At 50.0% G+C, this 22,974-nt stretch overlaps 1 protein-coding gene across 4 annotated transcripts in view; it reads left to right on the forward strand.

Annotated features, from left to right (window-relative positions):
- The window catches only part of LOC147618800 (protein ESMERALDA 1-like), a 98,482-nt gene that overhangs the window by 27,371 nt on the left and 48,137 nt on the right, over positions 1-22,974 (forward strand). For all 4 annotated transcript variants that reach the window (XM_086773868.1, XM_086773869.1, XM_086773871.1 and 1 more), the window contains one exon: positions 7,647-7,722. In XM_086773868.1, the coding sequence (XP_086629994.1) occupies positions 7,647-7,722 (76 nt within the window). The remainder of the gene's footprint in view (positions 1-7,646; positions 7,723-22,974) is intronic.

The raw sequence follows: 22,974 nt of genomic DNA on the forward strand, positions 1-22,974 counted from the left end.
AAACACAAGAAAAGAAAAAAAGGTACAGAATCCTACGCGATGCGAAAGCAACCAATTGGGGATTAAAAAAAAGTCCACGTCAACTGTTCCATACGCCATACGTAACGTACGAAATGGATTGAACCAATCCGTACAAGTACGGAATGCAACTATGATTCTCATCTCACTGGCGGTCATGTGGAGTACATAGATGTGACGGTGGCTGCCTTGTCAAAGGAGGTTGAGTGACAGATTTAGGCTTACTCCATTTTCTTGTGAGCAGGTTGATGCCTCCTTGTATCGGAAGCTTGTTGGTTAGATTGGACTTGATTTCTCCAGTGGGGTTGTTGAGCTCATTTATGCAGACACCTTTGAAGACTCATTGGGACGCAGGATTGCCGATCTTGCGGTATCTGCAGGGTACAAAGGATCTTGGACTCTTCTATGACACTGGAGGGGGAATGAAGGACCGAGTCAGTCTCCGAGGTTGGAGTGACTTTGACTGGGGAGGAGATCCAGACACGAGATCTACATCAGGCTACGGATTTACCCTTGGCTTAGGAGCTATTTCTTGGAGCAGCAAGTGGCAACCAACTATTGCCTTGTCTTCTATTGAGGCAGAGTACCGGGCTGCTTGTGGTGCTACTTGCGAGGTGGTTTGGTTGCAGAGGGTACTTGGCGAGATTGGGTCTCCACAAAAGGAACCCATGGTCATCCAGTGCGATAACCAGAGTTGTATGGCTATTGCTTGGAACCCGGTTTTCCATGCCCTGACCAAGCATACAGAGATACAATATCACTTTGTTCGTGAGAAGATTTTGGCTGATGACATCTTGCTTATCTTTTGTTTGACAGCGGACCTCTTCACGAAGCCTCTACCTGAGCAGATGCTCCGTTAGCACTCCAGCTCACTGGGGTTGGTTCCACATCCAGGAGCTGAGAGGGGGTGTTAGCAGTCATCTCCTGTCTTTACCATATAGGGAGTGAGAGCCTTGTGTCCCCACTCCAACTCAGTGGGGTTGGGGTGTTAGTAGTCATCTCTTGTCTGTGCCATATAGGGAGTGAGGGCCTTTGTTGTGGGTGTGCCCGTCCATGTTAGGTTTCTCTCCATTTTTTCTCATTGTCCATTTTCCCTGTTTTTAGGACCCGTGGGGGGGTGTTCTTTTCTGCTATCGGTTGTGGCAGTGCTGGCTGACCAGGTGTGGCCTATTTTTGCTGGCTGACTCTTGTTTTTATTGGCCGACTAGACTTTTTTCCAGTCGTGAGCAGTCTTGCTGCTGTAGGCTTGTTTTAGGCTGGCTGACCAGCAGTCCAGGATCTTCTGTATATAGTTGAGTTTATACAACTTCTCTCTCCTACAGTTCTGCGTTTTCTCTCTCACAGCAGTTTCTCTCGTTTCCGCTGTGCATTCCGACAGGTGAGAGTAAAAAGCTTGAGATTTTGCAGGACTTAGATTTTGATTAACGTGTAGAAAACTTCAATGAGCATGATGCTTTTATAGGCTTATAGCCTTATCTTACACATCACACACACTAGAGCAATGAAACATGCTAGGCCTATCACATCACTGCTTATTACATTCACACATAATATGTAGCTATAAGTGGTTGTTGACACACATAAACACACTAACACATACTAAGAGGTGGTTTACACACAGACGGTACACATGAGATTCCAAATCCCAACAATCTTACAAACTAAGGAAGACACCGCAAGGGAGGCAACAATAGAAGCCAAGAGCTGGAGGTCCGCTTCAGAAAAATGGCAAGGGGCGGTGTTCTCGGTTGGGAACAAACAGAGCTGCTGCTATGGAGTCCTCGTGTAAGGGAAAAGACTGAGCTGACTCTTGCGAAAAGAAAAAGCAACTCAAGAACAAAACCTGTGCTAGGAAGACAAGGGAGGGAGGGGGATGGAAGGAGGAGAAAGCTAGGGTGAGGGAATCATTGGGGGATAGCTAGAAAAGGGAGAGGGGTGGTGGAAAGCATGAGGGAGGAGGCATGCGTGAAAGGGTGCATAGGCGGAGGGAGAGGGGGCATTAAACAACAAGGTGAGCAGCACAAGGGGGACATGGGGGCAGCAGTGCAGCGGAAGGTGGTAAAAGGGGGGGAGGGTGCACAAAGTGGAGGAGGATGGCGGAAGGCGCATAGGAGGGGCGGTGTAAGGCGATGGCGAGGGTGGGAGGGGCGGGGACTGAGAATAGAGGGCGGTGAAAGGGTGGGCGGTAGGTGCGTGATGGCGGGGAGAAGCGCGAGTTGGGGAGTGTGCAGGTTGCACAAGGAAGGTGTCATGTGCACGCTAGGGGCAGGCAGATTGGCGAGCTAGAGTGTAATATGTTGTGGGCGGACATGTGCTTTTTGGTCCGCTATTGATAGCGTGTGCGCTGGCTCACTTCTTTGATTCCGGGAGTGCGGATGCATCCGGGGTTCGCCACTTAGTGGTCCGCATAGTGGCAGACCTAGCACGCGACCCTGGATATGTATGTATACACGAGGTTGCTCTGTCTGAGCGGGAGGCAGTCGCCATGGGACACAGCCACTGGCGCTTGATCCGAGATTCTTGCAGCACACTGGGTGGGCAGATTCGTAGCCGCTCGGATGGGGACTATTCTCCATCCAAGCCGCTTGCGAAGGCCCGTCGTATGGCTGAGACAGCCTCCACCTCAGCAGGTCATCCATGAGGATCATCTCATGGAATGTACAGGGCCTTGGCGGCGCACACTATGTATGCTATCGTGAATGCTTGAGGCAGGAGCTTCAGAGATGCCTGGTTGGGGGCAGTATTGATATTCTGATGATGCAGGAGCACCATTTGAGTGAGAGCAGGATTCGGAGATATGGTTCCGTGATGCCTGGCAGATGGGACACATTTTGGTCTGCAGGGTTTGGCCCCTTGGGTGGGCAGGGAGGAGTATGTATGGTCATTGCAGATGCATGGCGGCAGGCCATTGAGGATCGCGGGGTCATTGTGCCGGGTAGAGCACAGTATGTTATTCTGAGGATGCATGATGAGCTCTTTGGCGTGCTCAATGTCTATGCGCCTAACCATGCTAGTGCCAGAGCAGAGTTCTGGACCCTTGTTAGAGATGCATTGCCCGAGGCCGCACATTGGTGTGTCGGAGGAGACTTCAACATGCTTGAGGACCCGGTAGATAGGGTGGGAGGCAGTCATGTTACCGTGCACGGCACGGAGCTTGCAGCTTGGGAGCGATTTTGCATGACACTGCGGATTACTGATGCGTGGCAGCATGAGGCATTCTCTCGCTCTCAGGACAGTCTTAGTTTCTCTCGATCGGATCGCCGGCAGGGAGGGACTAATCTATCACGGATTGATCGCTTCTATGTGGGCGACAGGTTTTGGGAGCGTGGGAGCTCCGTTGGCATTCTCGTTGGCACTTCCTTTTCCGACCATGCGCCAGTTATTTTGACACTTGAGGAGGGGACTAGGGAGACCAGCTTGCAGTTGAGGATCCCAGAGAGGATACTCACAGATTCCAGTCTTTCTGATGATATTGAGAGGATATGGCATGATAGCCAGAGCTCTGACTTGGATGCAGCAGGCCAGTGTGCCCAAGGACTCATTGAGCTCAGCTCTTTTTTGCACGCTGTAGCCTTGACACGGCTGGGAGAGACATGAGAGCGGGAGCGTCACTTGAGGCGTAGCCTTGCTTCGCTCCAGCGCCTTCAGGAGCAGCAGCCTACATGTGAGTGGGTGGCGTCCCAGCTGAGCCAGGCACGCCAGGAGGTTAGAGAGGCAGAGGAGCAGAGACATGAGTTCTACTATCATCGCCAGGCCTCACAGTGGACGCAGCTGGGTGATAGAGTGACTGGGAGTTCTTTGAGATTACCAGACCCCGCCATGCTCGAGCAGGTGTACGCCAACTCAGGAGACAGGACGGCTCGTTAGCCACTGAGCCCGGGGAGATTAGAGTCATTGCCACTGAGTTCTATAGAGACTTGCTCTCAACGGAGCCACCCACGGAGGCATGTGATGCTTGCAGACAGACTGTGTGGGCCCATGTACAGAGAAGGGTCACAGATCGTATGCGCACAGTTCTGGGTGAGCCTCTTTCAGAGGATGAGCTGGTTGAGGCTTTGAGGGTCCTTCCGCGTCATAGTTGCCCTGGGGAGGACGGTTTGACGCCAGCCTTTTTTATGCGTTATTGGGACATTTTGGGGCCAGGCCTCCGCAGGGGCTTTCAGTATGTTTTGGACACTGGGGTGATGCCACAGAGCTTTTCAGAGGGCTTGATCTTTCTTATCCCCAAGGGGGCGGGAGTGTCTGATGATATTCGGCAGTGGAGACCTATTACGATCCTCAATACTGTCTACAAGGTCCTGGCCAAGGCCTTGAGTTTGAGGATCCAGCCCTTCCTTGGGGAGTTGATTCATGCTACCCAGATAGGATTCGTCAAGGAGCGCAGTATCCTTGACAACATTTTCACCTTCTGGGAGGCGACGGCCCGAGCTCGATTCCTCGGCGAGGACCTCGTCGTTATGCTTCTCGACTTTGAGAAGGCATACGATAGAGTCGATTGGGGTCTCCTAGAGGGCACTATGCTTCGCTTGGGTTTTGAGCCAGTCTGGATTCGAGGGGTGGCGGCTCTATATTCCACAGCCCGTAGCCAGGTGGTGCTGATGGCAGGAGGACGGGGACCGAGTTTTGAGTTGACCAGATCAGTTTGTCAGGGATGCCCTCTCGCCCCGTTTCTTTTTCTCTTCTTTGCTGAGGCCATGAGTATGTATCTGACAGCAGAGGAGGTTGGTTTGAGAGGACTCCAGCTCCGAGTCCGGGGAGAGGACCTGCTCGATTCTGAGTTTGCTGATGACATGGGATTATTTTTGCATGGCCAGGAGGCCAATCTTCAGAGGGCAGAGCAGTCGCTACAGGTTTTTGGGACAGCTTCGGGAGCATTGATCAATTGGCGCAAGACAGTGGCCTTTTGGATCAGTAGCGCTCCCATTCCGGCATGGAGCCCAGACCCGGGTTTTAGATGGATTCCTCCTGGCACAACAGTGCGGTATTTGGGATGCCAGATTGGACTTGATTTGTCACTTGAGCAGCAGATCGCCCCGCTTCTTCTGAGTATTCGGAAGAAGCTTTTGTATTGGAGTACAGCTTCGCTATCCTTGGCTGGGAGGGTGGTGGTGACAAATCAGGTGCTTCTAGCGACCATGTGGTACATCACATCTTGCTGGATCTTCTCGAGCTCTTGCATCAGCCAGGTACAGAGGCTGATTAGGAACTTTCTTTGGTCTGGGCGGGACGGTCAGCCAGCCCGGGCTAAGGTTGCTTGGGTAGTTATTACTCTTTCATTGGCCCAGGGAGGCTTGGGCATTATAGATCCAGTTGATCAGAGTAGAGCCTTATTGGGGAAGCTTATTGTTCGGGGGCTGCTTCCAGGCGCTGAGCCTTGGAAGGAGCTTCTTTTTCAGCGACTGCAGGCTAGGGCTCCTCCAGCAGGGGGCACTTGGGCACCAGAGATACGATGGATCTTCATAGAGATGAGGAGGACAGGTCTCAGTAGAGGATGGGAGGATAGATTTGCCTTGAGCATCCTGCGAGCTTGGGAGCTGCTGAGACCGGGGCTTCCTCAGAGACCTCCTACTTGTGATGAGGAGCGGGCCAGACAGCCGCTCATATGGAGCCCCGCGGTACGCACTGAGCAGGGTCATATGCTGGGCTCTCAGCCTCGTCTAGCCTGGGGACCATTGGCGGCAAGCCCAGCACGCAGTTTTGGAGACTGGCAGGCTTTTTGCAGTCTCCCAGAGGAGGTCCAGGTAGAGAGGCTGAGTCACCTCAGAGGGGGGCTGATTATGCGGGATGACATTCAAGAGGCACTCACTGAGGAGTGGTTCACGCCTTTCGAGCCAGCGGCCCCACGATGGATGGGAGCCTTTACACAGTTGGAGATCCTGATTGCTGTTAGAGCTTGCACTGAGGATGTTAGATGCCTCTACTATGAGATCCAGGATGAGGGCAGACTTCAAAGAGTGGAGGCGGAGTCGCCTTTGGTTGCAGAGTGCATCTTTCAGAGGATACGGGTAGTGGCCGCCGCTTCCCGGAAGTGGCATATTGATCCAGACCCTGCAGATGTGGACTCTGATTGGCGCATTTGGGCATATGATGCGCGCCCTTTGGCCCGGCTCCAGTGGGACCCTGGCGAGTACGAGTGGCATGATCCTTATGCGTCCCCTAGGGCCACAAAGATTACCTTTTTCCAGTACACTGTTCGGTTGGGGAGGCATATTCTGACTGCGAGGAGGATGGTCTCTCCAGCCGCAGCGGAGCATTGGCGGCTGCAAGGACTCTCACAGGAGTTCCTGGAGGATTTTTGGACCAGGCTCTGGGCTAGTCAATAGGCACGCAGGATCTCGACTTTTCAGTGGCTGGTTGCCCACAAGGGCTCTGTGGTTGGCACCTGGCTTGTCTACAGTGGTCTTCCGGCGGCCTGTGGCCGATGCGGCCACCCTTTGGAGACATAGAGACACTGCCTATGGGACTGTCCACAAGCGCAGCAGATTTGGCTGAGGATGCTGCGCATTTTGGTCCCCCTCTCTCCAGAGGGCATGTATAGGTGGGGTGCCGCTGCTTGGTCGACATCGTCAGGGCTTGCTCTGGGATACGAGACGGAGCAGGACAGCCAGGCTATCAGATTCATTAGGGGCCAGCCTCGCCTTGTTCCTTCACCGGACTTCTTGTTCGCCGTCTGGACACAGGAGAGGGATCTACGATGGGAGCTCCTTAGCAGCCTCACCATCTGGTTCACCTGGAGAGCCCGGTGTTTCAGGGCCTTTGAGGGGAGACTGTTCGGGGGATTTGGCAGGAGCTGATCCACACCCTGCGCGGACAGTATGACCGCATCCGGGGCGACTCGGATGCGGCGATCTTGCGGCGCCAGGCCTTCCACACCACTTGGTGCAGCGGCCCCTTCTATACGCTACACGCGGGAGTCCCGCGCTGGCATTACAGGCCACCTGTTTGGCTTTTCCCCCCTCCTATTGTATGATATAGCTCTCAGTTTGTTGTACTGATCTTTGTACCCTCTTTGCACCTAGGGAGAGTCTCCCTAGCTGCCTTGATTGGATCTCTGCTCTGCCTTCTTATGAGCAAGAGAGGTTTTTTTGTAGCCCAGTGGGCGATTTTTTTAAACTAATGAAAGGATCTTTTCTCGGAAAAAAAAAACATATTACACTCTAGCTCGCCAATCTGCTTGCCCCTAGCATGCACATGATAGAAGGGGAGTGATAGGGCACAGACAGTGCAAGGGAGGGAGGGACGGAGGGGGGGGGGGTGGGGGGGGTGCACCCCAGCTCTAGCGAGCTACTCGTTTGCACATTTTTAGCTCTTTACCTTTTGAAGTGGGTATCTTTTAAAGTGGGATTTAGACATCTGATGGCCTCACAAAATTTAAGTGAAGTGGCATATGGGGAAGGGAGGAGGCCAATGTAGTATCTGTGAGGACATCTTTTGAAACAAAATGATTGCTCAGTAGATGCTTGGAGTTGGTGTGATTTTGGCACTTGTATATTAAGTATTAAGTAGATCCTTGAACATAGATTGAATAGAAATTCTTAAATGACATAGTAAGGGATTATGTTTGGATGTATTGGGTTCGAATTGTGTGTTTATAGCATTGGATTTTATTGAAAGAAGTTGTCTTGCAGATTATGGCAGCATGGCAGCATCAAAAGGAAGGAGAATTGTGGAAACCTTGTATCAACCGCTCGGGATCTTTAAGAGGTATTGGATCAGCTTCGTTAAGCAGTGCATTTGTATTCCCATAATCATGCATATAAGAATAAAGTCAATTCTTTTCCTATGTAGCTGAATTAAACTTCATGCCATTTAGACTTATTTAACATGTTCACAAATGTCCATTGCTAGTGTTCATTATGGCTGAGTCTGCCCTTCATCTCCGGAGAAGTGATATAAACTTAGTTTGTGTAACATGCAGAAGCTTAATGAATAGAATTGGTTACTTCAATCAACAGAATTCAGCAATCTTTCGTGATGAAGATAACACACACGAGAGAGAGAGAGAGAGAGAGAGAGAGAGAGAGAGCGAGAGTTGTATTAACGTCTTCAAAAGGTCAAAATGATCTATGAGACCAAAATGTTACATCAAGTCCATGGAATACATCATCATGGTACTGAAAGTAAAACTAAAAGAAAATATCCGTAAAAGAGAGAGAGAGAAAAAAAGATATAATAAGCGTCTACTAAAGACCCAATGGGCCTATGAGACCAAAGTGATACAATAATGTCCATGGCATATCTCATCATGGAATGGAAAATAAAACAGAAACAAAACATAAACATAGCTATCTCACTGGGGTGATACAAAACTATCCATGGAAACTCATCATGGAATACTAGGAACATAGAAACATGAGAGAGAGAGAGAGAGAGAGAGAGAGAGAGAGAGAGAGAGAGCTGTATTAATGTCTACTAGAGGCCGAACTCGACCTATGAGACAAATCAATGTACAGCTATCAATGTCTTTTGGATGTCTAGAAAAAAAAGGACAAAATGAACATGAAATAAAGTATGAAAGTACTGAGCTAGTGGAGGGGTGTGATGGATGGAGCACTACTGCTAGAGGCTCAGTATGCAACCTATATGCGTAGGGTATATAAGAATGCAATGCAGATCTGTCTAGCTCCAACCAGTACCATAATGGGGGTGTAATATGTGATACATAGGCGATGGCGAGGCAAAAATACCTCGGAGCATGATCTCCGGGTGTGAGTGTAAGTGAGCTAGCCGCTCTTAGATATGGTGCTGATGTCGAGCCCGTATCTCTGTGATCTCCCTCTGATGTAGTTTGGGAGTTTGGTAGCCTGGTGCTCTCGGTCTCCGTCTGGCTCGGAGGTCTGCAACGCGCTGAAGTGTAACCCCCTCCTGTGTCAGGGTAGGCACTAGGATAGATCTCTGGAAGAAATCAGTGAGCTAGAGCTGTCGCCCACCTCTCCCTGTGGTATGAGTGTCTCTGTGTGGCGCTGTCTCTAACAAGAACTGGCCAAATCTGCGCTGGTCTGCGGACTCCATGATCTGGCAGAGTGAGGGATGTCCACTGAAGATGGTGGTGTATCTCTCTCTAATGACACTATATGCTCTGCATCTGCATACATAATGTTCCTCACTCTCAACCTCCTCTTGGCATAGTCTGCATATCCTCTCTGCTCTGGGGATCCGTGCTGCCCTGCTTGCCTCAATCTCAAGCTGGTGTGATGACACTCTGAGCTGGCCAATCGCCACTCGGGCACTGTAAGGCATGTACACATCCATGTATCTAGGTCTCTGTATGAATCCATCTGCTGAGATACGCATAAACTGATCTCTGTAGTATAGCATCTTCGGCAGTAGAGGCTGATTGGGTGTAATCCAAGTCTCTTGAGTGTATCGCTGCCATAAATCCTGCCGAAGGACTCTGTTCCTCTCACTGTGAGAGTTGGATGTGTGGTGCATGTATATCATACTGGAAAGGTGGCAGGTGATCTATGTCGAGACCATTCTGAGTGAGCCACTGTATCATCTGTGAATACCATGATCTCCTATCTCCACTCTCTGCGAGCTGCCTGGACGCCTCAAAAGCTCTATGTGAGAGTTGATCTGATGGCATATCTCTGATCCTCTGTATGAAGCAAATCGTCTCGAAGAGGGCCTCTACTAGCATACGAGGTGCAACAAACTCCGTCCGGACAATGTCATGTGGGACGGAGGGTTTGTTGCGGATCATCCGTGAGAGCATGAGAATTTGAGGCCTCTCTATCTGAGACCATGTGGGGGTGGCGAGCCCAGGTGCCCATACTGCTGCAGCATACATCAAAGCAGGGTTGACTAGTGTGTCAAACAACCACCCCTTCGTGCGGGGCTCTTGGAAGTGTGCTTGGTGACATTGTCTCTCTAGCATGGCCAGAGCTGTATACCCTCGTGTGAGTCTATCCTTGGCTGCCTGTGCCATAGTAAATCTTCCTGGCGGAGTCGTAAATGTAACCCCCGGGGGTACACATATGAGTCTACCACCTCTACCTGTCCTCTTGCTAGTGTGAAGATGGCCTGTTGTCGAACCGGCCCTGAGGTGTGGAAAATCATGGCCTTGGTTTTCCCAAGGTTCACTGTAAGCCCCCTCTGTGTGCAGAAGTCATCGAGTGCATGGAGATGATGCTGTAGTCCCATCCGCGACTTAGAGACCAGAATAATATCATCTACATATAGCATAATGTGGACTGTGGTACTTGAGATGTCTACCCCGTCCCCACCACCGTGACCAATGAAGTCAGCCACCTCATCGATGTATAGCCCAAATAGTGTAGGAGAGAGTGGGCATCCTTGCTTCACACCTATGGTGCTAGCAATAACATCAGATAGTCCCCCGGGACCTGCTCATATAAAGCATAGATGCCCCAAATCATCTCTGATGGGATCCCCAATGACTGTAGGCGTTGGAAGAGTCTCTCTCGTGGCACTATGTCAAATGCTTTGCGGAAATCCACAAAGCAGCAGTAAAGTCACTTCTCCCGCGCCCTAGCTTGGTCAATCAGACATCTCAGAGTGAATATATGGTCAATCAGACATCTCAGAGTGAATATATGGTCAGTAGTGGAGAAAGCTCGTCGGAATCCAGCTTGCCCTGGTGCTCGCAGTCCCTCCTTCTTTGCATATGAGCTCAACTCTGCCTCGAGCATTGCGCCATAAAGTTTGGCCAATGTATGACCAATCATGATAGTCTTGTAGTTGCTGGGGTCTAGCATGTCTCCCGCTTTGTGGAGAGGCACGATGGTGTGCATAGTCCACCCAGCTGGTAGGCCCTCCACTAGTGCCCTATTAAAGAGGTGAGCAACAAAGGGTCCCAGTGTGTCAGCTGCATAAATAAGATGCTCACTCTGTATACCTATGTGGTCAGCCGATCTCCCATGCTGTAATTGGCGGATAGCTCTCTCTACCATCGAGGCGGTAAAGAAAGTAAAAGTGGTAGGGCGGGACTCTTGTGGCTATGGTATGGGCGGTTGCTGAGGGATATGGTAGAGGCTCTTTGCATATGTGTGCCATGTGTGTGGATCCTCAATCGGGGTACGAGGGCGAGGCTCTCTCATCCTGCGCCATGCAGTGGCTGCATCTCTGCTCATGAGTAGGTGGTATATATCCCAGTACTGTGCCTGCTCATATGCACGCCTCTTACGGCGTGTGAGGGTCCCCATCTGTCGGCTTGCCTCTCTGTGTGTAATGGTCCCTAGTGCTCTCTGGGCACGGAGGTGTCTATATAGCTCTCTGCACTCATCATCATACCACCGATTCTGGGGCATGCTCCTAGATCTATCTGTGTGTGCAATGTGTGTATGATGGGGGAAGCCTGCGGGTGGCGGCCGTATGTAGTAGAGATGACAGCTGGGTGGTGAGTGTGTCTAGAGGTGACAGGGGATCCATCTGGAAAAGCCCGTCATATACATGATGCTCATATATGTTTGCCAAGTCATGGGTGAAGTAGAAAGTTGTATGTGATGCTTGTGTGGGCTGTGTGGGTGCTGGTGTGGAGCTCGCCAGTGACAATAAGAGGTACGTGTGATCTGCACCAATAGTGAATGGGAGAGTTAATTAGGGTTAGAGTTCATGTGGGAGACATACACAGAGAGAACAAGGGAGAGAGAGAGTTGTGGGGATAAGTCAACTCATCAAGATGAGTGTGTGACTCCCCTATCACACATGTATATTGCACTAGTACACATAGTGCACTTAGTACATTAAAAGTACTAAGTGTACTATGTACTATAACTTATGGGCTTGTACACACTATAAGGGTGGGCATAATGCCTTTACCCCAACAACCTCCCACTTAAAGGCAAAGTGCCCTTAAATGAAGGAAAAGAAAAATCAGCATGTACATGATAATATACAAGGCCATATCAAGGCTGAAACTGGCCTCATCCAATGCCCATCAAGTGTCTCCGGAGGCAAACTCTTTGTCAACAGATCAGCCGGGTTGTCATCCGTATGAATCTTAACAAGCTGAATTTGCTTGTTCTCTATCACCTCTCTGATGAAGTGATACTTCACATCCACATGCTTCGTCTTTGCCTGAATGACAGGGTTCTTTGCTGGATGGCACTCTGACTGTCACAATGCAACAATGGAATATCCCCTGTATAACCCAAATCAACCACTAACCGAGATAGCCATAATGCCTCCTTGCAAGCCTCTGTGGCTGCAATATACTCGGCCTCTGTATAGTAGATAAGGCAGTGCACTTCTGCATCCTGGATATCTATGACACACCACCTCCTGTGAATCTAAACACATAACCGGTAGTAGACTTCCGGTTATCTGGATGAACGGCATAATCCGAATCCGTGTAACCATGCACTAATGCATCCTGTTTGCCAAAGCAAATGCACATGTCCTGTGTGCCCTTCAGGTATCTCATGACACCTTTCACTGCTTCCCAATGCTTCTTGCCAGGGTTGGCCATGTATCTAGAAACCACTCCCACTGCAAATGCAATGTCCGGCCTAGTAGCAACCATGGCATACATGAGACTGCCACAAGCTGAAGCATACGGAATCTTGGCCATATCAGCCTTGCCGCTATCTGAGTGTGGGCTGTCCATAGCACTGAGTTTCACATATGGAGGCAAAGGAGTACTAGTCTTCTTCCCCCCGTCCATATTGAACCTCTGCAAAACTTTGCCAATGTATTCCTTCTGAGACAAATACAACACATGCTGATTTCTGTCCCGAAGTATCCGCATACCCAAAATGTGATTTGCATCACCCAAATCCTTCATATCAAAGGTTTGATGCAGCCTCTTCTTCAAGGCATCCATCTCTTTACGAGATTTCCCGGCAATCAACATATCATCAACATACAAGATGAGGATCAATAGACTGCCATCCAAAGCTTTCTTGGTGTACAAGCAGTGATCTATGTCACTTCTCCTGAAATCCTGTGATTTCATGAATGTATCAAATTTATGATACTATTCCCTTGGTGCCTGTTTGAGCCCATAAAGACTCTTTTTCAGCTTGCATACAAGCTTCGCCTTTCCACTCACTGCATAACCCTCTGGCTGTTGCATGTATATCTCCTCATGGAGATCACCGTGAAGAAAAGCAGTCTTCACATCCATCTGAATCAAGTCCAGATCATCATGTGCAACCAAAGCTAACACAGCTCTAAGTGTGGTCATTTTGACCACTGGAGAGAAGATCTCCTCAAAGTCCACACCATATTCCTGCTTGAAGCCCTTAGCCACTAACCTGGCTTTGTATCTTGGCTTTGCATCTGGTGCAACTTTGAGCCTGTAAACCCACTTGCATGGCAAAACCTTCTTGCCTGCAGGCAAATGCACCAACTTCCATGTTCCATTTTTGTGCAGAGAATCCATCTCTGACTTCATGGCACGCTCCCAAAGAGCCTTGTCTGCCCTCTGTAAAGCCTCCTTATAACATGAGGCTCCCCACAGTCAGTAAGCATCAAGTAGTCAACCCTTGGAACAAACCTGTCAGGGGCTCTGGAGGGTCTTGTGGACCTCCGTACCCAATGACCATCATTTGCAGGTTGCTGTCCAGCCTGCATATCACCTATTGGTGGCTCCTGTTCCATGCCATAAGGCTGAAATATCATGCCCGGTATCTCCTCTAACTGTGGTATATCCATAGGGATATCTTCTGCCATCTCTGGCTGTCCATTTGGACCATTTTCAGCACCATTTAAGGGCTGGTTTTGCTGCTGTAATGGCTGATTTACAGCCCTTGGTTGTTGTCCATGATGTCCATCATCATCAAAGATGACTCTGCTAGGCTCCTGTTGCCGTGCAGGCTCCTTATACATGCATGTTTCATAAAAAACGACATCATTGCTGCGTATAATCTTTCTATTCACGGGATCCCAAAGTCTATACCCCATTTCACCTCTGTCACCATATCCTAGGAATATGCATTTGTGAGACTTAGGATCAAGTTTGGTGCGCATTTCCCTGCGTATGTGCACGTACGCAACGCAACCAAACACTCTCAAGTGCTTGTAGGACGGAGGCTTCCCTGTCCATACTTCCTCTGGCACTTTCCCACCAAGCCTCGTGTTAGGTGACCTGTTTATAAGATGAACGGTTGTCATAACAGCTTCAGCCCAAAAACCATGAGGTAATGCAGCATGTGACAACATAGAACGGACCTTCTCCTGTATGGTCCTGTTCATCCTCTTTGCTGTCCCGTTTTGTGGACGATCATAAGGAGTAGAGAGCTCCCTCTTGATGCCTTTAGCATCACAAAAGTCCTGAAACTGTTTTGACATATACTCTCCACCATTGTCGGAAGGCAAAGTCTTCAGTGTTTTGCCAGTTTGATTCTCAACAAGAGCAACAAACTTCTCAAACACTGAGAATGTATCACTCTTCAAACGAAGAGGATAGACCCACACATTGCGTGTGGCATCATCTATATTTTTGCCCCTCCCAAAGAAAGTTGAGGCATCTCACATACATCTGTATGCACAAGCTCTAACTGAGCATCTTTCTGTCCAAGAGCTTTCTTGTGGGGGCACTGGAGTTGCCTACCATATATACAATGCTCACAAAACTGAAAACTTGAAAACTTTAGAGAAGGCAAGTAACCCAAACGAGACAATTGCTCCATTCCTTTGACACTCATGTGTCCCAACTGGCTATGCCACATAGAAATTTCCGGCAGCTCGGTTGCATTTACATTAGCATGGTGACAAACACCTGCATCCATGAAGTAAAGAGTGTCCACCTTAGAGCCTCTGGCAACAACCAGTGAGCCTGTACTAATCTTCCACTTTCCACGACCAAATGTGGTAACATAATCAGCATCATCAAGCTGTCCAGTAGAAAGCAGGTTCTTCTTGATCTCAGGCACATGCCTGACATCATGGAGCATAAGCTGTGAGCCATCTGAAAACACAAGCCTCACATCACCTCTGCCAAGAATCTTGCATGCATGGTTATCACCCAAATAAACTACTCCTTCATTGCCAGGAGTATACCTGACAAACAAGTCTCTGCAACCTGTGACATGAAAGGAGGCACCTGAATCAATGATCCATGAGTGCATACCATGACCATCTCCTGTAAGAAGTGAACGGGCATCAAGTGAAGACGTAAATAGGACCTCATCCTCACTGTTACTTGCATGTGACACATTGATTTCTTTAATCTTGACTCCACTTTTGCCCTTTGGCTTTACATCTTTGGCTTCATCTTTGTCTTTGTCTTTGCCTTTTCTCTTTTCCTTTTGATCATTCTTCCATTTGTAGCATTGCTTTTTGATGTGTCCCTTCTTGCCACAATAATGGCATTCCAAGTCCTTTTTGGAGCGGGACTTGCTCCTTCCCGGTTCTTGGCTTTTACCCCTTTGCTGGGATCTCCCACGTGCATTCATTGCATTGGACTTTCCATCTCTTCTTGAAGAAGAGCACCCTCCACATCTACATATGACAGCATAGCATTCGAATTGCTAGTGGCTGTCCTGAATGTGTCCCAACTCTCTGGCAAAGTGCATAAGAGAAAAGTGGCTTTGAACTCATCGTCCATCGCCAACTTTTGATTAATGACTTGGCTGACAATACTATTAAACTCATTTAGATGGGCTGCCATAGACGCCCCTTCCTTCATCTGAAGACCTATGAGTTTCTTCAACCAATACACTTTGCTTGAGGCACTTTGCTGGGCATACAAGTCCTGCAATCTCTGCCACATTCCCCAAGCTGTCTTCTCTTCACGAATGCTGAAAAGTAAAGTGTGTGACACAGGCAACATGATGGTGGATCTTGCTAGCTCATCCATATCTTCCCACTCTTCAGCAGTAAGAGAAGCGGGCATTACACCCCTTTCTTTGATAGGCTTGTGCTGCTTTTTTTGGAGCAACACATTATAGCACTGGGTTTGCCAAATATCATAGTTATGTGAGCCTTCAAGCTTCTTGATGTGAAGCAATGAAGAGCTCTCACCTGTGGTTGCCATAGCAATATGCAACCTGTCAATGCCTGACTCCCTGCAAGTGTGCAAACATTGCACCAAAAGCACACAAAGTGCTCACAGTTTTTCTCCCAAAGTTTATCTCCCACTGCGGAAGCACAAATGCAACTTTTCTCCCACTGTATATGATGAAATCACCAAAATCTGGTTGCTACAGATTTAGGACAGCACCTTAAATGTGCTCTTATGCCCTTCCAAAGTACTGTACAACAGTACCAATTGCTCACCAATGATGTATCAAACCTGTACCGGCAAGTACAACAGCTGAAAATGAACCTTTTGCTCACTCAAATCAATGTGCAGCCATGCCAAAACTTGTACAAAGCTGTACCAAATCTGTACCAACAGGTACAGTAGCAATAAATGCTCTCCTGGCTGTCCAAAAGAGTGAAAATCAGACTTTTACAGTCCCGAACACTGCATACAACAGTCCCGAACAGAAATTGGGCAAAAGCCCCTTGAGTGCAAGCTGATTTCTGAAGATTCAAGGCATAAAAGTCTTGCCTATTGCTTTGCCAAGCTCAACAAGCATAAAATCTTCAAAAGCCCCTTGATTTAAGATCAATTGCTGATCATACATGGTACATTGACGCACATGAAGGCATCCAAAGTCTTCACAGTGCTTCCCCCTGGCCACATATACATCCAATACATGAAAGCCCCTTGATTTAGAGGCACATTGAGTGCTTGACAGGCATCAACACATTGCCCAAAGCATCAAATACGAGTGCCTGCATGCAAATCAACTTAATCGGCAGAAAAGCCCCTTGATTTGCACTGCAATTTGTTGCAATTTTGCCCGAATGTGCGATTTCTCACATCATACAGCATGTATGAATGCTTAATTGCACAATTACATCAAAAGCCCCAAATTTTGACATCCAATTTCCTGCAAATTGATCCTGATTGTGACCAATGTCACCCAATTTTACCGATTTTGCTCAAAATTTGAGCAATTTTGGCACCTGTACCTGCTTAATTGATTATTGTACATGCTCAATTGCAAATGCCAAAAAAAATGAAGCATGTACCTCTGAATTTCTGATTTTTTTTTTGTTGCAGAAAAATATTGTTGCCTATTGAGGTTGGTCCAGTGAGGTTCTCATGACCCGAAGATGACAGCGTTCCACAGCATGATGTTGTTGTCCTGTGGTGCACCGCTGATGCCAACAGGAGGATGTAGCCGCTTGAAGTCGCGAATTAGGGCAGTGTTGTGTTAGTGGCAATGGAGGAGGGGAGGCTGTTCTTGCGTCTGCGTTCTTGTCTTTCGAAGGAGATGGTGTAGCGGCGGTTGTGGATCTTCTCGTTTGCATGCGGTGCTGAAGATCACCGGCGTGGAGAGAGAGAGGGCTGCAATGTCTACGCCTTCTCGTAAACGCCTGATGCGATGCCGCCTCCGCCTAGTGGCCGTCTCGCAACACTCCAACGCCGGTTGCTGCCGCCTTCGCCTTGTACTCGTCTGTTGTCATGGCATATCTCGATCCTCTAAGAGAGAAGTAGCATAGAGCAATGTATAACACCCTGTCTGCTGAGAGTTGTAGTTCAATCCACATGTATCTAGCCTCCTGGTCACGTGCTACCACCTATAGGCGCTCCTGTAGCTCTCGCTTGAAGAGTATTGCTATACCTCCAGATCCTCTCGATGTGCTCTGCCGTGTGGTCTCCCTGTATGTAAACTCCCATTGATAGCCCTCTACTTTGGGTAGCCCCCTCTCTGGGCTCTGGTGCGTCTCTGTAAGTAGTATGATGTCCCGTCCTTCCATGACCTCCTCCATCCTCCTAGGATGTGTCCAAAGTGCTCCACTGCAGTTCCAAACTGTTGTGTGTATCTGTGAATCTGGATCCTCCATAGCCGATGTCCCATAGGCCGCCTGGCGCTAATCGGTGGCCTTGCCATCGATGATGACACGGCCATTGCGATAGAATGCTCTCTTGCCCTCTTTCCGGGCCTGTAGGACTCTCGGCATGCATGTTTTCCTGTGTTCTATCTGCATCCTTGTAAGGTCTTCATCCAAATAGATGGGATCTCCCTGTACTCCTCCTAGAATCACCCTCTTCCTCATGAAGGTGACCCTCTCCGTCTCTCCTGCAAACTGTAGGATGAGGGCTTGCTTGTGTGTTGAGTCTTTCGCGGCTCTCCATGCTTTGGTGAAGGGGAGAGGGTCCTCTTCCCTGTAGCCGAGCTTCATGCATAGAAGCTGTCCATCTTTCTCGGGAGTGGAGTCGGGTGTCTCGGCTATATTTGTGACTCGAATGTTGAGGCGGCGGGCATGCCTCATCTTCTCCTCCTCAATGGTGGTGTGAATGATTTGGTGTTCTTCCCTTTGAGTCTCCTCCCTCACTTCTTTACGGATGTTCTTCTTCACCACTTTAACCCATCTTGACTGCTTGGCTTCGAGTTTTCCCTCCATGTCCTTTGTGATCTCCTTGGAGATCTCTTCTTTGATGGCCGTGAGAGTGTTGTCATTGATCTCCCCTTCTTCCTTCTCGGTGTTCTTGATGGCTACCAGTTCCACTTTCAATGCACTCACCTCCTCCTTGAGTGCCGTGTTCTCTTGTTCAAGGTCTGTGACCCATGCTTCGAGGGCCATGATGTGCTGGTGTAATTTGTTCTCCACCTCATTGAGGTTGGAATAGGATGTCTTCTTGTTCTCCTTGATTAGTGCCTTCATTGCCGTCTCGAGGGCCTCGAGCTTCTCTTGGAGACTCGGAGCCATTCCTCGAGATTACTTTGCAGCGCTTCCCACAGGTTGTGAGTATCGAGAGAGAGAGAGAGAGAGAGAGAGAGAGAGAGAGTTATGTTGCTACCTTGGAGGCCTGACGAAGGGTGGGTGGGATTACGGTGACGAAGGGTCTATCAGGCAGGGTGCACAGTGCGAGTACAGCAGAGCAGTCAGGCGCAGCACAGCGTGGACAGGGCAGCGCGAGCAGAGCAGCATGGGCGGGTGGATACGAACAGGGAGAGGCCACCATCGCGTAGCCCGAGAAGGCTAGCACAGCCGGCAGGGTGCACAGTGCGAGCACAGCAGAGCAGCGCGCCAGGCGCAGCACAGCGTGGACAGGGCAGCGCGAGGAGAGCAGCACGGGCAGGTGGATACGAACAGGGAGAGGCCAGCAGCGCGTAGCCCAAGCAGGCCAGCACAGCGGGCAGGGTGCACAGTGCGAGCACAGCAGAGCAGCGCGCCAGGCGCAGCACAGTGGGGGATGCGCAGCACAGCGTGGACAGGGCACCGTGAGCAGAGCAGCACGAGCGGGTGGATACGAACAGGGAGAGGCCACCAGTGCGTAGCGCGAGCAGGCTAGCGCACAGAGAGAGAGAGAGAGAGAGAGAGAGAGAGAGAGAGAGAGAGAGAGAGAGAAGCGAAGAGCAGAGAGAAGCGAAGAGAGAGAGAGAGAGAGAAGCGAAGAGCAGAGAGAAGCGGGCGAACAGAGAGAAGCGAAGAGAGAGAGAGAGAGAGAGGCCCCAACCTTATGTAAGGGTGGGATTACGGAGGTGAAGGGACTAGCGGGCAGGGTGCACAGCAGCGCCGCCAGGCGCAGCACAGCGTGGACAGGGCAGCGCGAGCAGAGCAGCACGGGAGGGTGGATACAAACAGGGAGAGGCCACCAGCGCGCAGCGCGACCAGGCCAGCACAGTGGGCTGGGTGCACAGTGCGAGCACAGCAGAGCAGCGCGCCAGGCGCAGCACAGTGGGGGGTGCGCAGCACAGCGTGGACAGGGCAGCGTGAGCATAGCAGCACGAGCGGGTGGATACGAACAGGGAGAGGCCGCGCGTAGCGCGAGCAGGCCAGCACACACAGAGAGAGAGAGAGAGAGAGAGAGAGAGAGAGAGAGAGAGAGAGAGAGAGAGAGAGAGAGAGAGAGAAGCAAGTAGAGAGAGAGAAGCGAACAGAGAGAAGCGGGTGAACAAAGAGAAGCGAGAGAGAGAGAGAGAGAGAGAGAGAGAGAGAGAGAGAGAGAGAGAGAGAGACCAACCTTATGTAAGGGTGGGATTACGGAGGCGAAGGGACTAGTGGGCAGGGTGCACAGTGCGAGCACAGCAGAGCAGCGCCGCTAGGCGCAGCACAGCGTGGACAGGGCAGTGCGAGCAGAGCAGCACGAGCGGGTGGATACGAACAGGGAGAGGCCACCAGCGCGTAGCGCGAACAGGCCAGCACAGAGAGAGAGAGAGAGAGAGAGAGAGAGAGAGAGAGAGAGAGAGAGATGAAATGAAATAAATTGTTATATTAACGTCTTCAAAAGGCCAAAGTGACCTATGAGACCAAAGTTACAACCATGTGACATCTGATACACTGTCTGGAAAAGAAAAGAAAGAACTGAAGGTAAGTATCTAGCCCTACAATACATCAGTAGGGAGCATCCGAAAGCAGCAACTAGGGAGAGTGGGAAGCTAATGCTACTAGTCAAAATGGGGTACATGAGTACATGGATACATGAATATGGGGGAGTACAAAAGTGACAGTGAGTAGAACAGTATATGGCTGGAGTGGTAATCATCCTAGGAGCTCTAGCATGGGTCTTTGCCGGATGGCCTGGATATCTGCCATAGTGAGATGCTTGGTCGGACGAGCCTGATGCCTTGCAATGATGCTCTGAATCCTCCGGTGTAGGCACCGTCTCCGATGTGAGGATCCGTGAACCCTCGGGCGTCTGGATGTGCCCAACTGGATAGCTCTCTCAACTAGAGTCCCATGGGGTGCTCATTGCTGGGCTGTCGGTTGTGTGTCCTCCCGAGTCCCTCTAAAGAAGTTAGTAATCTGTCTCTGTGCCTGCCAGTCGGGCGTCTGCTCCTGATAATGGACTCTCTAAGCCTGCGGATCTCCAGGAGATAAAAACCCAAGCATTGCTGATCACACAAGTCCATGACTCTAGCCAGTGGTCCTACGTCTCTGGCTCTATCTAACAAATCTGACAAATCCTGTCCCTTGGAGGTATGCCTCTAAATCTGCCTGTCTCTATCTCTAACTGATGTGAAGAGGTGCGGATCTGCCCAATGGCGCACCTCAATCCATGAGACAGATGGGTATCCATGTAGCTCGGTCTAAGTATAAAGCCATCCTTAGTGGTGCGGAGAAGATGGTCTCTATAGAAAGCCATCTTTGTCCCCAACTCCTGTGAGGGCTCTAGCCATGTCCTCCTAGTGTCCAACTGAATGAGGTCCTGTCTAATGACCACTAATCTCAGAATGTGTCAAGGTGAGAGAGGGTGCCTCCAGAGTATTCGAAGGGTGGAAGTTTGTCTAAACTAAACCCGTGGAGCTCAAACCAGGATGCTATCTGCGCATACCAACATGATGGCCCTCCTCACCATCTCTACTGCGAAGAAGGTAGAAGTGAGTGGACAAGGCTCTGGAGGGTTCGGTAGTGGTGGCTGCTCTGGTACTGTGTAGAGGGAGGCTGCATACTCGCCCCATGTATCCGGAGAGGTATTGGCCGGAGGCGGGGGGTGCTCTCTAAGCAATCTCCAGGCCTCCCCAGAATCCTGACTCAAAAACAGCTGATACATGTCTCTCTCCAGCCGAGCTAAGAATGCTCTCTTCTTCCGCCGAATGAGGCATCGGAAGATGATGCGTGACTGTCTATATGTAGTAACACCTGTGGCCACCTCTCGCTGTAGCCGGGCTCTGAGCTCCCTACAGTCATCATCATACCAACTATTCTGGGGCATGCTCCCAGGACGTGGTTGTAATGTGGGCTGCGTGTGTGGGAAGGCGGTCGCTGCAGCTGTATGTAAAGTCTCTGTCAGGATCTGTGTGAGCTCTGCTAATGGCCTCTGTGGATCCTCTGCACTCAACAAGCTGTAGATCTCTGTGGTGTATACTCCATCAGTCTCTCTACAGAAGGTATATCTCGGGTGATAGGAGGACTGCCCAACTTGGCAGGTACTGTAGTGGAAATCTACCGTAAAGGAGAGAAGTGCTTGATCCACCGTAAGTCCGATGGGCTTGGGGCCAATCGCAAAATCCTGGATACTCAGGATGAAGGTTGGCGAGGCTAAAACATAATCCACTGTGCTGGCCCCATGTCTGTGTGGAAAGCAAGTAAAGCCACTAGCAAGTGGATACCTCTCTAGGCCATTTAAAATGGCCAGCCCATGTGCAGTCCCCATCTCCAAGAGGTATCTCCCATACTCAGTACACTCCACCTCATCCTGTGATCTCTGGGTGAAACACATCTCCTCCACATCTATCTCTCTCAACATCTCCTCTGAAGGGTCTGGTACTGAGCCGTTTGAGCATGAAAGTCCCCAAGTATGATAACATCTCCCTCCCTGGAGAACTCCCATATGTCCTCATCTAGAATCATATATGGAGATTGCCCCTTGGGCGCTGCATAATGAGATGTGCTGGGCGGAAAGTAACATATAGCAATGTATAGGGGTCTACCCTCATCTGCCCTCACTCTGACCCACATGTACCTCGCGCTCTCATCACGGCGCATAACGTGGATGAGTGGTCTCTTGTCTACAAGTCGTCTCCCATCTGTATCCCGCCACTCTCGGTAATGTGCTGCTTGGGGCCTGATGTGTCTCCGAGTAGAAGATGATGTCACTATCTCCGAAGCTATCTTCAAAGGCCCCCACATCCAGTCTCAATGCTCCGTTGCAGTTCCATACTGCAAGTCTTAGATTGGTCCCATAGGTCTCGCACCGTCAGGTGGTGCGTCTCTCTAGTATCACCACTCTGCCTCCCCTGTAAAATGCTAGCTTCCCTTTTTCTCTGGCTGCCCTAATCTCCGGCATGCACTCCCTCATATGTGCTAGCTGTGCCAAGGTGAGGTCATCTCCTAAAAAGATGCCCGTTTTCTTAAGGGCGGAGCGCTTGGCCAAGAAATCCTTTTTGGTCTCCAAGAGTGAGAGAGAGAGAAGCGAAGAGAGAGAAGCAAGTGCAGAGAGAGAAGCGAACAGAAAATCGGGAGAATAGAGAGAAGCGGAGAGAGAGAGAGAGAGAGAGAGAGAGAGAGAGAGAGAGAGAGAGAGAGAGAGAAGCGAGTGCAGAGAGA

This window comes from Cibotium barometz, chromosome 34 (genome assembly GCF_041138505.1).
Source record: "Cibotium barometz isolate CiBa-2024 chromosome 34, ASM4113850v1, whole genome shotgun sequence".
In the NCBI taxonomy this organism is placed as follows: domain Eukaryota; kingdom Viridiplantae; phylum Streptophyta; class Polypodiopsida; order Cyatheales; family Cibotiaceae; genus Cibotium; species Cibotium barometz.